The 15,693-nt window shown below is 40.7% G+C and overlaps 1 protein-coding gene across 4 annotated transcripts in view; it reads right to left on the bottom strand.

Annotated features, from left to right (window-relative positions):
* The window catches only part of LOC110542928 (phosphorylase b kinase regulatory subunit alpha, skeletal muscle isoform), a 153,741-nt gene that overhangs the window by 85,409 nt on the left and 52,639 nt on the right, over positions 1-15,693 (bottom strand). For 3 of the 4 annotated variants that reach the window (XM_060375543.1, XM_060375544.1, XM_060375546.1), the window contains exons 9-13: positions 12,411-12,464; positions 10,342-10,464; positions 6,508-6,603; positions 5,712-5,819; positions 2,696-2,774 (exon numbers count right to left, since the gene is read on the bottom strand). In XM_060375543.1, coding sequence (XP_060231526.1) covers positions 2,696-2,774; positions 5,712-5,819; positions 6,508-6,603; positions 10,342-10,464; positions 12,411-12,464 — 460 coding nt within the window. The remainder of the gene's footprint in view (positions 1-2,695; positions 2,775-5,711; positions 5,820-6,507; positions 6,604-10,341; positions 10,465-12,410; positions 12,465-15,693) is intronic. The other variant, XM_060375545.1, reaches the window with a different exon arrangement.

Raw genomic sequence — 15,693 nt, 5'->3', positions numbered from 1 at the left:
GAGAGCAGCCTAGAAGGAATTAGAGACAATTAGGAAGAAAAAGAAAGCTGAGATACACTGTTAGCAGAACACTAGAATTATACACCTATAAGGTCCAAAAGTTTGACCCTTGGTTTCTGGTGGTTTGAATGAGAAGGGCCTCTACAGCCCTTGTTTAAATACTTAGTCCTCAGTTGGTGGAACTATCTGGGAAGGATTAAGAGGTGTGGCCCTTTCAGAGGAAGTTTGTCATTAGAGGTAGCAAAAGCCCACACCATTCCCAGTTCTCTCTCTCTCTCTCTCTCTCTCTCTCTCTCTCTCTCTCCTAAGGATGTAAGCTTTCAGCTACTGCTCTGGCCTCATGCTTGTCTGCCTGTTGCCATGCTCCTGCCATGATGGTAATGGACTCTGTCTGGAACAGAAAGCTCCAAATTAAGTGTTTTCTTTTAGAAGCTTCATTGCTCATGCTGTTTTGTCATAGCAAGGGAAAAGTAACAAAGATAGGGTATCTAACATAGAGATACAGAGACAGGGTACTACAGTCATGGCTATCCAAAAACGTGTAAGGATAAAAATAGTAGATGTCAGAGACAGTCCTCATTCCCCTTACAAGTGAAACCACTTGGATACTGAGCTGCCATGGGCTACATCTGAGAAGGGGTTCTAGGTTATAGCCATGAATGGTCTTTGGTTGGAGTATCAGTCTCAGAAAAGACCCCTGTGCCCAGATATTTTGGTTTTGTTGCTATCCTGTGGAGCTCCTGTCTTCTCCAGTTCTTACTATCTCCTCCTTCTTTCCATAGAGGAGGACAGTGCAGCCAGTTTGGATGAGACCAGATAAGCTAGGGTCAGATGGAAGGGGAGGAGGACCTCTCTTATCTTTAGACTTAGAGAGGGGCATAGGTGGAGATGTGGGAGGAAAGGTGAGATTGGGAGGAAAAGAGGGAGGGGACTACAACTGGGATACAAAGTGAATTTAACTGTAATTAATATAAAAAACAAAAATTTAATTTAAAAAATAGTAAATGACATTTACACCAATGTTGAAATCATTTTATGACAGAATTTGGGGAGGAGAAAGAAGGCTGTAAGTTGAGCCTCAAAGTCATCAATATGTGAATTATAACAAATAGAAGATCAATATAGTGAGAAGGTTTAAACATCAAAGGAAAATATATCTTCTCATGAGGGATGAAGAGTAGCAGTCTCTATAAACCATTTGCTAGAGACAATGGGAAGCAAAGACCACTTATATGATCACATGGAGTGTCAAGTATAAGAAGCTTTAGAAAACAGGCTAATTTTCTATACAGCATCAACCTGAAATCCAAATGACTAGGAATATATTGTTTTGTTTTGGTATTGAGGCAAGGTTTCTCTGTGTAGCCTTGGCCTGGACTCATTTTATAGACCAGGTTGGCCTTGAACTCACAGCAACCTGCTTGCCTCTAGTGGGATTACAGGCTTATACTACCACACCCATCAACTAGGAATGTCTTAAGGAAGCTTTACAGTAGGACTTAACACCACATTGAAGAGTAATGTTGGAGAGTGAAAATTCACATCAAGATGTCTACTGTCAAAATCAAAGATAATGGTAATATCAAAAGAAAGAAGGAAGGTAAAAATATCAACACTTTCTGAGAGAAGTAAAAGGACAGGAAAGAGACCAGCTTTGTGTTTAACATATAGAGATAGTTCATAGACATTCACGTTAGGATATTTTTTTGAAATAAGGTCTTGAAGATAGTTTGAATGAAAATGGTGCCTATAGATTCATAAGGCATGACATTATTTGACACGATCAGGGTGTGTAGGCTTGTTGGAGTATGGCCTTGTTGGAGAAAGTGCCACTGGAGGGGGGCTTTCAGAAGCTCAAGCCAGAGTGTCTCACTCTTTTCCTGATGCCTGTTGGTCTGGATGTAGGCCTCTCAGCTACCTCTCCAGCACCATGGCATGCTGCCATTTTTCCTACCATGATGGCGAGGAACTAAACCTCTGAACTGTAAGCCAGCCCCAATTAAAATGTTTCCTTATAAGAGTTACCATGGTCGTGGTGTCTTCTCACAGCAATAGAAACCTTAACTAAGACAGTCTATGTATCCTTGCCCAGCCTGGAACTCCTGATCCGGAACAAAGGAGTGTTTGCATTTACAGTGATCTGCCTGCCTCTGGCATCCCGCCCGCTGCTGGGATTAAGCACATGTGCTACCACACACAGCCAAAGATATGGACTCATAATGTTTAGAGAACTCAGCTCAGTGTTTTGCATAATGTAGATACTCTCACATTTATGTTGATTCTTAGGAGAAATCTTTCAGGCATATGCTCTAGTGAGAAAATGGTCAGAAGCCAGTGTATGATAATGCATGCAGGCCTTACAGCCTAATGCAGGAGGATGTTAAGGCATAGGAGATTATGAAAAGAAAAAAAAAATACTAGTGAGAAAAGCATAAAAAAACAAGGTTAAAAAAGTAACCAATGGAATAAAATGTCATGAAATAAAAAAAGAGTTCCCAGAAATAAGATGTATTAAATAGTATTTTATAATCCTCTGAGATAATCTTTCATTAATTTATTTATTATTAACAGTAATTTGAAACCAAATTAAACCAAATATATTAACTATTTTTTGAAGCCTAACACAAAGCTCCCAAATCTCTTTCCCTAATCCAACCTTTAAGATAACATTTCTGTTGCCAGGATTAATACATACCTTGAACCACCACATCTGGCTTTGGCACAGTAGAAAACCTACGATTCAGGGGATCAATTTCTCCAGGAGCTAAAAATCCCTGAAGAAAACACAGAAAAACAAAATTAATAAGCCTCAAAAAAATAATAAAGCTAGGGTACAGGAGAGAAGGCTCAGCAGTTAAGAACACTGACTACCATTCCAGTAGACCCGGGTTTCATTCCCAGCACCCACCTGGAAGCTCACAACTGTTTAACTCCAGTTTCAGATAATCTGATGCCTCTTCTCCCTCCACAGACACTGCACACACATGGCACGTGCTATGCAAAGCACCCATACACATAAAATATGATAAGAAGATAAAGTAAAGCTAGTGTTTCAGGAGGAAACGACAGAAAGGAGACAGACACCGGCCCTATGTAAAAATGCTTGAAGTCTCTGATTTCATATTGAAAGTGATTTTGTCTGGTTTACACTTAGTGGGTGCCATGAATCCTTTCTCTCTCTCTCTCTTTTTGGAAGAATAGTAGACTATAAATTATAAACAGAAAGTTTCTGGTTAACCCACTATCTTCTCTGAATATACACATTTGTAACACATGGAAGATGCGAAAAATAACTGACTTTAAAAGGGGGAAATAGGAAAAATGGGGTGGGGAGATTAAATTTGAAAAGGAGAGGGGTGATGGAGGGATAAATACTATGAAGGATGTTTTTTTAAAAGCACAGGGAAACATAATATGTGTGTGTGTGTGAGATAGATAGACAGAAAGAGAGAAAAAGAAAGAGAAAGATAGACACATTACAAATGTAGGCTATTTCAATCTCCCTTGGTTCCCTCACAGAACTCAAAGGCAACACCCAATAGCTGAAGACACCAGACATTCTGAATCAGAACCTGAAGGAATTGACCTGGAACTGACCACAAAGCTTCCCAGCTGAGGATTAGATCTCTAAATGACCAAAAGTTCTACACAAGCTGCCAAGGAAGGAAAGCAGTAATAGTCCTGGTCAGCTGTGGAAGCCTGTGAACCACAACTATGACCAGCAATGGCAAGTCACTCCCAAGGGTCCAACAGTGGTAGGTATGTCATAGAGGCAACTATCTCATTGGACTACTCAATGGGAGGAAACTCATGCTTGACACCAGAAACCTAGCCAATAACTCTTTGCTGTTGGGGTCATGAAACTTAGAGGAGAACCTACTACTGCCACTTTCCTGAACCAGTATAATTCCTAACCGAATTCTAAATAGCCATCCTTCTACACACAGATATGTATAGCTCTCACCCCCTCATCAAAGCTTCTTTTTGAAGCAGAGCCCATTACAGAAAACCACAAGTCATTAGAATGCAGAGAACAAATGACTTTGGGGGTACCCAACTGTTTTCAACACATCCACAATACCCCTTTACCTAAGGCTCAGGGAACGTCATTGAAGAGCAAGTGGAAGGATTTTAAGACCCCGGGACCAGGACATCTGCTGTAATGCATTGTACTTTCTATATATGACAGGGAAGCTGCACCCATGAGACTTTTAAAAATATGGTCACCTAAACAATTTTTGCACAATGACACCACCAATAAACAAGCCAACATGAATGAAGAAAATCTCAGAAGACATAGACAAAGATATACAGGCAATTAATGGGTGCTGAGATAGGGAGAACCATTCTTCTTCAGGAATGAGACCCCTGACAGGTTATCCAATCCCAAGTGGTCAGTCCTAAATAAATACACATATGAACAACACTAAAAGGACGGGCTCTGTGTGTGGAACAGAAGAAAAGAAAGTAATATAAATGCAGCACTCATATATGGAATTCTCAAAATATATTAATTTAAAAATTAATAATAAGCACTGTTTGCTTATTTGTCCATGTGTCTGCTATTTTTTTTTGACTAGTAGAAATCTTTTTACTGAGTTTCCATACATTGAGAAATAAGGTGAACTCACCCATCTTTCTCCTTAATCCTACTGAATTCTTGCTTTTTTTCATCCCATTTAATTTATTATTGGATGAGAAAGTTGCTGGACAAGGATTACTTTAAAACATTATGCCCATTATTGCCAGAAATAAGCTCATGTAAATTAGAGATTATCAAATAGCCACGGCTACAGAAGACAAAACCAAAAATACACCTGTAGAAAATAAATAGCTATATACACGGGAAAGACTCTTATTCAGAAATGCCAACTAAGTTCCAAACTAGATTCTCCAAGAACCTGGGCCTATCCTATCAAAACAACCACCCTAGGTGTGAGGGAACACACTTGTAATCTCAGCAGGAAACAGACACAGAAGGATCACTCCAAGTTAAGGGCCAGCTACTCCTACATAGCAAAACCTTGTCTTTTAAAAACAATCTATAGCATTGAAAATAAGTATTTCAGAAAGTGCTGGAAAACTTTTTGAACAAATATCCTTCATGTAGGCTCAAATGCCCCTTTCAAAGAAACTGGATACAAAATTGTGCCTCACTAAAAGCCATCTTAACAGATTTTGATATACAAAACATTTAGAGAGCCCCTCACCCTCAAGTAAAAAACATTTTAACTAACCAAACAGAAAGACATGCTTGTTACTAAGCACCAGTCAGAGTGCCCAAAATGATCAAATCAATTCAATTAAGTAATGAAACCTTATGTTGCTTAAAAAGATTAGCATTTAATCCATCACCAGTAAACACTAAGCATAACTGCATTGTTTAGTCACCAGGCAAGACACTGAGGGGAGTTCTGAAAGGGAAAGAGCCACAGCTTGATTCTCAAACAGCACCATGTGCAATGACAAAGCAGGGAGCCATGGGCAGTAGAACAGACATGGTTGTCAGGGAGCAAAACGTTTTTGCCAAGCACTAGCCATACCTCCATGCTGAAGAGCTGGAGGAAAAGCTTTAATTAAGTCAAAGCATAAAAGGATGATGAAATAAGTCCTGTGGATTTAGTGAGTTTATTGCAGATCTAATTATTATGGTGACTAAGGCAAATAAATAAATAAATACGAGATTGGATAGCTTTGAATTCTTCTCTTACCTCTGCCATCAAATTTCCTAAAATGTATAGAGACTGACCCCACATGTGAGGCAATTTTCCCATAGGGACTCGATCCACAGTGTGAGGATTTTGATACTCTTCATCAACCTAAATGAGATAAAGAGGTCAAATGAGAGGCAATAATAGAAATCTTAAGATACTAGATGATAAAAGACTGAGTCTAGATTGTGATTTATACATTAGAAGCAATGGATTGAAAAACTAAGTAGGGCAGTGCTTTGGCTGTTAAAGTGTGAATGAAAATGAAGACTGAATAGGTATGCTGGTGTGCATAAAAACTATTCGTAATAAATTCTCAGCTGATACTGATGATGCTGCTAGGAACTTATTCTGCAAGTACCCACCAGAAAGAAAAACTCTGTCTCCACCATGTTTGATTCTCCTTCACTATGGCAAAGACAGTACCTGCTTCATTTTTCCAATTCTGATCTACACTAGCAATCTCAGATTACTGGCTCCAGAGAAGACCTAGTCCCAAGAGCTGACACAGGCTTCACCTGCTGACTCTGGTTTCACCTACAGAACTCTACATCATTCTCAGAGTGGATATTTGCTTTCATTTATATCTCACTGTATAAGAGTACCGTAACTGAGTCTGTCTTAACAATTTATTTCCGAGGGGACAATTGTATTTCTGTTGTCCTAGCCTGAAAACTAAACTTTTAGAATATTAAAGTCACAAGACACAAAGTCACAAAAACTATTTGACTCAAATAAGTCAGTATCACAGACATAGGGTTCCTCTCCTGTCACTGTTCAACACTATCCAACTCACCCTGTCAGGAGGGACACTGTACAGCTCTGGAAGAAGTGGTAATCCATTTTTGCCCTTGATGAGGACTGCTTCAAGAGCCTCTCTATATTCTTGAACCTGAAGAAAAAAATAAAATTAGAAAACCAACATTTAAGAGACTTTCTGTGGGAATGTAGTAGAAGGGCGCAGCCAAAGAAAGAGCTGTTACAAAGGAGTCATTGAGCCAAGTCAAAGGAGAGGAAATGGGAATGGTATTGTGTCAAGCTGACACAAACTAGAACCATCTGAGAGGAAGGAGCTTCAGTGGAGAAAAATGCCTCCACAAGATCGGGCGGCAGGTCCTGATGAGACTTGATCAGCTGGGGTCAGATGGTAGAGGAAGAGGATTCCTCCTTTCTGAGGGGACTGGGGAAGAAGATGGAGGGAGGTTGGGACCTGGAGCAGATGAAGCAGGGGGCTACAGTCAGCTTGTAAAGTGGATAAATTATAAAAATAAATACATTTAAATAAAATAACTAAAAAAAATGGGCTTCAAGCAAGTCTGTAAAGCATTTTCTTAACTGGTGATTGACAGAGAGGACAAGGCCCAGCCCATGGCAGATGCTGTCATCCCTGGGCTAGTGATCCTGGGTAAAGGCCTTTCTAACAGGCTCAGGCATTGCAAGCATGGCACTGGCAGGTCCTGCCTTTCCCCTTTCCCCCTCTCTTACTAAACTTAGATTACATTCCTGAAGCTAGCCCCCAATATCCATTCCCTTACTTGTTAACTGACTCATTCCTGAGACTGATCGATCACCACGGTCCAACTATCAAAACATCAAGGTCCAGCAATCAAAATTCAATATTTGGCTAGACCGGCTAACATGTCCAATCAGGACACATCAATTCATCCTAACACAGTCTTCCTCTTTTTTTCTCCTTAAAGAAACACTCCTGAAGAAACACTGCTCCTTTGTGCTGAGAATTTGGTGTGTGGGTGTGTTATGTCCTGACTCCAAGGCCCCTTTACACTGATTTTCTAAGAAAGCAGGCTGAGCAAGCCGTGAGGAGCAAGCCAGTAAGCAGTGTTCCTCCACGTCCTCTGCATCAGCTCCTACCTCCACGTTCCTGCCCTGCTTGAGTTCGTGTTCTGACTTCTGTCAATGGGTTGTGACTCAGGGTATGTAAGCCAAACAAATCCTCTCCTCTCCAATTTGCATTTGGTCATGGTATTTTTCTCACAGCTGTAGAAGCCCTAACTAAGGCAGGTACTTATTAAATATTTCTTATAAGGTCAAATGTCACACAACTTTCTGCATACTTCAAAGCATTTAATTTTAGTTTTCATCCTAGTAGGTATGTGTAATTGAAGTCCTTTAAAATGGGAATTAAGTTCAAAGAGTTTCCAAAATTGCAGCTTACTAACTAAGCACTTGGTTTAGTAAGAATTTTGAAATTAAACTTTCAAAATGCTATTTTCTTATTTCTTGTGTGCATTAGTGTTTTGCTTGCATGTATATTTGTGTGAGGGTGTCAGAAACCCTGGAACTAGAGTTACAAATAGTTGTGAGCTGTCATGTGGATGCTGGGAATTGCAAAGCCATCTCTCCAGCCGCCTGCCTTTTGAAAACATTTATATTTTTTAAAGAAGCTGTCAACTTGAGTGTAGATGGATAAGGCTTGAGGGAAGGAAGGTGGGAGGGCTGGAGGGAGGAAAGGAAGGGAAAAGGTGATGCAATTCTATTTCAATTAAAAATACATTTTTAAATGTTTTGGTTGTTTGCTTGCTTGCTTTTGATTCGTTTTTCTCAAAAATGAATCTCACTATGTAGCTCGAGCTGCCTTGGAAATCACTATGTAAATAAGACTGGCCTCAAAATCACAGAGATCCATCTGCTTCTGCCTCCCATATGCGAGGATTAAATGTGTGTGCCACTGTGTACGGCAAAGTGACTTTTTAAAATTACATGTATGCGTCTGTGTCTGTGTATGAGCATATGAATGTGTGGGCTGCTACCCCTGGAGGCTGCGGGTGTCAGATCTCCCCTGAAGCTGGAGTTGGAACTCCTGTAAGTGGTTGTGAACCACATGACAAGCATGTTGAGACTCAAACTTGGTTCTCCTGGAAGAGCATTTGTGTTCTTAATCATTGAGCCATCTTTCCAGTCCTTAACTTGGCTTTTATTTTATTTGTTTTTAAGCTTTATTTTTATTTATGTGTGTACATATCTACGTATGTGTGTTTCCACGTATGTGCACACATGTACACCCGTGCCTGTGCCTGCAGAGGTCAGAAGAGGGTCTAGCATCCCCTGGAACTGGAGTCACAGGTGGTTGTGAGCTGTTTGACATAGGTGCTGGGATCTAAACTTTGGTCCTCTGCAAGAGCAGCAAACCACTGAGAAAACTCTCCAGCCCATTGACTAGGCTTTGAAAGCTATATTTTATTAAGTACTTCAATTAGTATATAAAACAATAGATTTTATTATGATATTTTCTTACATGCATATCATTGTACTTTGCCATACACACCTTCCCATTAACTTTGTCATCTCTCCTCTCTAGATTTGGCTGCTGTTATGGCCACGTTTATCTTATTTATTTTAACAGTTTGCTAAAACATAATAACACATAAACTATAAAAAAGGAAAGGGTCAGGAGACAGCTCAGTGGGCCTAGTATACACAAGGCCATGGGCTTATTAGAAGTTTAAATAAAACCTATAATTTGTGGCAGAAATCATAGTTCTTTAACACAACAGCTTCATTCCACTTGCTTCATGATAGAAAGAGGATATTGGTAAAGTAAAAAATTTGTTCAAATGTGATTAATAGATTAGGGTACAACTTGAGGATTGCGAAGAGAGGCCTGCAGGCTGTACATCAGGCAACCAAAAAAAAAAAAAAATGAGCAGGGTGAGGTAAGAATGAGACTGGGATCATCCCAATTCTGGTAACGTGCTGGACGAGGACTTGTAGAGTCTGACCCTCATCAGTTTACTTTAGCCAGATTTAAGCACAGCTCAGGTTTGGAATAAAAGTTTTTGGATAAAAAAGTATTGAGATAACAATGAACTCAACCCTGTGAGTACGACAAAGCTCAAGACCTGTTTACATTGAAGTTCTTTCCAAAGTACATGCGGCTTTGTCTGTAAGATGGGTTCCTGTTGACTTTAGAAAGTCAAGATATGGTCTAAGGTGAATGGTGGAAATGAGCATAAAGCCTGGCCCTAAGACAACACAGAAGCCACTTAGGCTGTTGTAAAGTACAAACGATATCTCTCACAATGCTTGAGGTTTTAGGGGTTGCGGTAAACAAACAAAATATTCTGTGTGATATGGGAAGAGCCTAGCTCAATTGGTAGCAAAGGATTATCAGGTTGTAAATAACATTTTTCTTCAGCATTCCTGTAGAACAGTCAAATATCTTCTCCCTTTGAAGATATTAGCTGTGTGTTTAACTTTTCCTGGATTCTCCAGTGCTTATCTGTGTACACAAGGGCCTTTTGCCCTGTCCAGAGCCTAACATAAATTTCATGTTCGCTTATATGCAATTTCTTCCTGTGAACATACTCTGTTGAACTAAGCCATCTAAAACTATACAGACATACACAGACCTAAGAAGGCCAAAGAACCATTCCAATCCACATCTGTTGTTTCAGTGTCCCATCCAACTGTATATGATCTTTCTTTAAACACATCCTAACTTTAAACACATCCTAACCTACGAGGCCCCGACAGCTGCCCTGTCTCTACGAGACAACTCTGTCTCTTCCCTAGCAGGAAGACTCCATTTAGCCAGTCAGTACAGATACAGTGGTTAATTGAAAGAAGATACAAGAGTAGCTTGCTGAGAGCTCTTCTCCCAGCTCATTACCTGTTCTGTGTTGCCACTGAAGATCCCATCAAGGATAAAGTATGTCCAGAACAATGGCCATTCACATTCAATGTTTTCAAATAGCTTCAGCTCAGCTGGTTCATAGTACGGGCGATTGGGATCCTAGACAAAAATAGAGTAGACAAGTCATGTCTATTAGATGTATATCTTTAGCTCAGAGGTATCATAATAGGAGCTTTACTGCAGACCATTTGTTTCAAAGACGTCCTCATACTCTCCTCCCTTAGCAAGTGCTCTATGAAGAAACTTCCAGGTACTAGTCTTGGGATAATAAGCAATCATAGAAGATATATGAAAACATGTTGTTACTTCCTTGTTGCAATGATAAAGTAATCTAGAATTAAGCAGAAACACATCCTCAAACATCTGCATGTACCAACCTCTCACCAATACAGATTCAAACACAATAGTACTCAAAAACAACTCAGTAGCAACAGCAGCAATGTCCCTTCAAGCAACAAGTGTGTTATAGGTTCCTCCCCACAGCACCACTCAAGATTGAATAAGGCCATTGTGGTGAAGACCAAACCTCTGGCTTCGTAGGAGAGAGACCAGAAGAGACTGAGGCACACTGGTGCTCCCTGTCTCTTGCCATGAGGTATTTGAACTACACCTTGGGACCCTGTCAGCAAGAAGGTCATCATCAGATGTGGACCTCTTAACTTTGTACGTACAAAGCTGTGAGCTCAAGTACAACCATTTTATAGCTCAGTCTGCAGTAACAGGAAATGGACTATGACTGGCAGCCAAAAAGATATAGTGATGGAAAGATGCCTTTCTGTTTGTATGGATTAAATATTGGAGGGAGATTGGAGATTATGAAAATACTGTTTGTGTTTGAAACTTCTGTCCACAGATTTTAGCATACATCATAGTTCTTACCTTAAACTAACCAATTGATGTCTATCCGGTTTGCCCTTCTGAATGAGGATTGATCATCTTGCCCAGGGACCTCCTTTTTGTTTAGCTTCTTTAAGAGTATAGATTTTAGGATGTTTATCATATATTATATGTCTAAATATCTAGTTATAAGTGAGTATATATGCTGTGTGTCTTTCTGCTTCTGTGTTACCTCACTCAGGATAATCTGTTCTAGTTCCATCCATTTGCCTGCAAATTTCATAATTTCCTTGTTTTTACCTGCTGAGTAGTATTCCATTGTGTAAATATACCACAATTTCTGTATCCATTCCTCAGGGAGCAGGACAGGAGCCTACCACAGAGGGCCTCTGAAAGATTCTACTGATCGGGGTATTGAAGCAGATGCTGAGTTCATAGCCAAACTTTGGGCAGAGTGCAGGGAATCTTATGAAAGAAAGGGGAGATAGAAAGACCCAGAAGATACAGGAGCTCCACAAGACCAACAGAGCCAAAAAATCTGGGCCTAGAGGGCCCTGCAGAGACTGAAACTCCAACCAAGGACCATGCATGGAGAGGACCTAGAACCCTTGTACAGATTTAGCCCATAGACTCAATCTCCAAGTGGGTTCCCTAGTATGGGGACAGGGACTCTATCTGGCATGAACTCACTATCAGGCTCTCTGATCACCTTCCCCTGAAGAGTACAGCCTTACCAGGACACAGAGGAAGACAGTGCAGCCAGTGCTGATGAGACCTGATAGGCTAGGGTCAGATAGAAGGGGAGGAAGACCTCTCCTATCAGTGGACTGGGAGAGGGACATGGGAGGAGAAGAGAGAGGAAGGGTAGGATAGGGAGGAGTTGAGGGGGGAGCTACAGCCAGGATACAAAGTGAATAAATTGCAACAAATAATAAATAAATAAAATTTAAAAACCAACCAACTGAAAGAAAGGAAAAGACTGCCTTTCCTTTAGTTTATTTAGTTCTTGACACTTTACTGTTAATTTATTTCCCATCAATGTCAGAACGTGGCAAAAAAGCCCAACAAGTACAGCAAACATCACTTACTATTCCTTTTAATTATCTTCTAATATTCTATCAGTGAGGTATCTGTTATCTGTGAATAAGGCTACATAGAGTAAGGACAACTTTTCCCTAGTTCCCTGTGGTGAAAAGAAACATACATACCTCTTTAGGAGTTTTATATCCATCTCGTAGAAAACGACAGCAACCATAACGACCCTGGGAACACAGAAAAAAAAGCCCTGAATCTTGTACATACGTATGACTTTATAACCAAGCAGAAAAACATCCTCAGACATCTGTATGTATCAATGTCTCACCAGCACAGACAGAGGAGTCAAAGGCAGCTCAGCAGCAGCAGCAGCGGCAGTAGCAGCAGCAGCGGCAGTAGCAGCAGCAGCAGCAGCAACAGCAGCAGCAGCGGCAGTAGCAGCAGCAGCAGCAGCAACAGCAGCTCAGCAGCAGCAGCTCAGCAGCAGCAGCAGCAACAACTGCAGCTCAGCAGCAGCAGCTCAGCAGCAGCAGCAGCAGCAACAGCAGCAGCAGCGGCAGCAGCAGCAGCAGCGGCAGCAGCGGCAGCAGCAGCAGCAGCGGCAGCAGCGGCAGCAGCAGCAGCGGCAGCAGCGGCAGTAGCAGCAGCGGCAACAGCAGCTCAGCGGCAGCGGCAGTAGCAGCAGCGGCAGCAGCAACAGCAGCTCAGCGGCAGCGGCAGTAGCAGCAGCAGCAGCGGCAGCAACAGCAGCTCAGCAGCAGCAGCAGCAGCAACAGCAGCAGCAGCGGCAGTAGCAGCAGCAGCAATGCCCTTTCAAGCAAGAAGTTTGCTGTAGGTTCCTCCCCACAGCAGCGTTCCTAGTATCTTCTCCATGGCTGTCCTCCTTAGGCCAAGGCTGCAACAAGCTAGTTACTGCGCAGCCCTTCCCACAGCACACACCGCTCCTAAGAGACCACAGCTTATTTTTAAATATATTATTAATTTTTTGAGAGTTTAGATTTATAAAAGTTACAAACACTACATAGTCTCACTATACCCATCACATTTCATCTCCTTATGTTGACTTATGTAACTACAGAGCAAACATCAGAACTAAAAATTAACCTTGATATACTAATAGAATTTAATTCTAAAATCTGTTTAGATGTCACTGGGTTTTCCATCACTGTCCTTTTTTACTCTATTCCAGGAGCCAACTCAAAATCCCACACCACAGGACTCAGGGGATGGCTCAGTGGGTACAGTGTTTGCAAGCTGTGCAAGCATTAGGACCCAAGTTCAGATCTCCAGCCCCCAGGTGAAAAGCCAGGTGTGGTGGCAATTCCTGTGATCCCAGTGCTGGAGAGACAGGGACAGGAATCCTGGGGCACTGAATCAGTTAGTTCCAGGTTCAGTGAGAGACTATTGCCATCAACTTCTGGCCTCTACAGCACACATATGCGCACACACACACACACACACGCACACACACGCACACACTCAAATAGAAAGACTTCCCCATTACATCTAGTTTTATATCTACCCCATCTTCTCTAATGTATGACAGTTTCACATTCTTTCCTTGCTTTACATGGTTTCACACCTTTGAAAGTGTTTATCAGTTAGCTGCTAAATTGTCCATCAGTTTAGCTTTGTCTGGTTTTTACATGATGAGACTGAAGGTAGGTATCATTGAGAAGAACATTTCAGTGGTCGTGTGTCCTCAGTTCGTATTACTGGTGATATTATACCGGATCATTTGCTTATGTGGTATCTCCCAGATTTCTTCACTATAACTCCCCCTCTTGTAACTATATTTATTGTTATCTGCATAAACCCATAGATAACGTCATTTCTTCTTTAAGTTATAGGACAATGCTATGATATTTTTTTTTGTTCAAATAGTTCTTACTCTGTGCATTAGGAATCTTTTCCAGTTGGCTTCTGTGACTGCTTGACATTAACTCTTACCCTTTTTTGTTTAGTGTTTAATGATAAAAAAAGAATTTTATTTTAGTTTTGACTGCTTATTAAAGATGATAAAAACTGCATACTGAGAAAATGGATGTTTTTACATAAACAATGAAATGTTTCTGAATATGTGATATTGCAGAATATAGAGCATCAGTGACTTTTTCAAAGTTGATTGATTGGTATTATGATTTTATCGTCAATACTAACAAAGTGACTTTCCATAAATACATAGTACAAAATAGCAGAATTATATTTAAGGGCATTTCAAAAATTGTTGTAAACTCTTCCATAATCTGAAACCAAACTCATTTAAGAATTTTTAAAATTCAAGTCAGTAACTCAAACATCAATTTTAAAAACCAAATGTTTTTTTCTTATTTATTTAGTTAGTTTTATTTATTACAATTTATTCACTTTGTATCCCCGCTATAGCCACCTCCTCCCAATCCTGCCATGCTTCCCTCTTCTTCTCCTATGCCCCTCCCCAAGTCCACTGATAGGGGAAGTCCTCTTCCCCTTCCATCTGAGCCTAGACTATGAGGTCTCATCAGGACTGGCTGCATGGTCTTCCTCTGTGGCCTGGTAAGCCTGCTCCTCCCTCCCCCAGGGGGAGGTGATCAAAGAGCCAGCCACTGAGTTCATGTCCCTATTCCCCTTACTGTGTAACTCACTTGGAGACTGAGCTGCCATGGGCTACGTCTGTGCATGGTCCTAGGTTGAAGTATCAGTCTCAGAAAAGACCCTTGCATCCAGTATTTTTTGGTTCTGTTGCTCTCCTTGTGGAACTCCTGCCCAAATGTTTTAAAACAATACAATCCAAAGACATACTCATTTAACACATGCTGAGAAATGATAGTGAGAAAATATTCTTTCAGTTCTATAATGAAATCATTATGTTGCTATAAAAGCAGAAAACTTTGTAAATAAACTGTTATGTATAACATAGCAGTCATGAATTGAGGTGCTTTTGACAACATTTGTTGCTATTTCTGTGTGGCATGGGGCATGCTCATTACAGGGAGCTAATGAGTGTTCAGAAAGAGGTTTACAGGGAAGTCCCACAATGACACAAGTGTAAGTGCTGCCACAAACACCCCAGATTTATTACACATTATGTATGTTTTGGTCGCTATACATTCAGGGATCTTAAGGTATTGCCAGATAGTTTGTGACCTTAACATTCGGTTATGCAACATATACTTTGAGAAGCTGGGGTCTCATATAGATGTGAACAAATGCATAGTCCTGAATATTTTCAGCTTTCTAAATTATCAAAAGGGATGGAAATTAGAAAGGGCAAGTATGTTGAAATTTTGGTCTTTGAATACTACTTGTTTACTGTTTGATGGATTTCACAACCCTGCTCTGCTTTAAGAAGCGGTATTGGCTCTAATTTATGCCCTCATTGGTTCCCAGGATCAAAAACCACACTGTATTTGGCATCATTGTGATATTTTCTGGTAGGGGATACAGAGTGCCAAAAGAAAATAGAATTTCCTGTTT

Source organism: Meriones unguiculatus, chromosome X, assembly GCF_030254825.1.
Source record: "Meriones unguiculatus strain TT.TT164.6M chromosome X, Bangor_MerUng_6.1, whole genome shotgun sequence".
In the NCBI taxonomy this organism is placed as follows: Eukaryota; Metazoa; Chordata; class Mammalia; order Rodentia; family Muridae; genus Meriones; species Meriones unguiculatus.
Note: the sequence above shows the minus strand (reverse complement) of the source record. Positions and strands in the feature narration are given on the sequence as shown.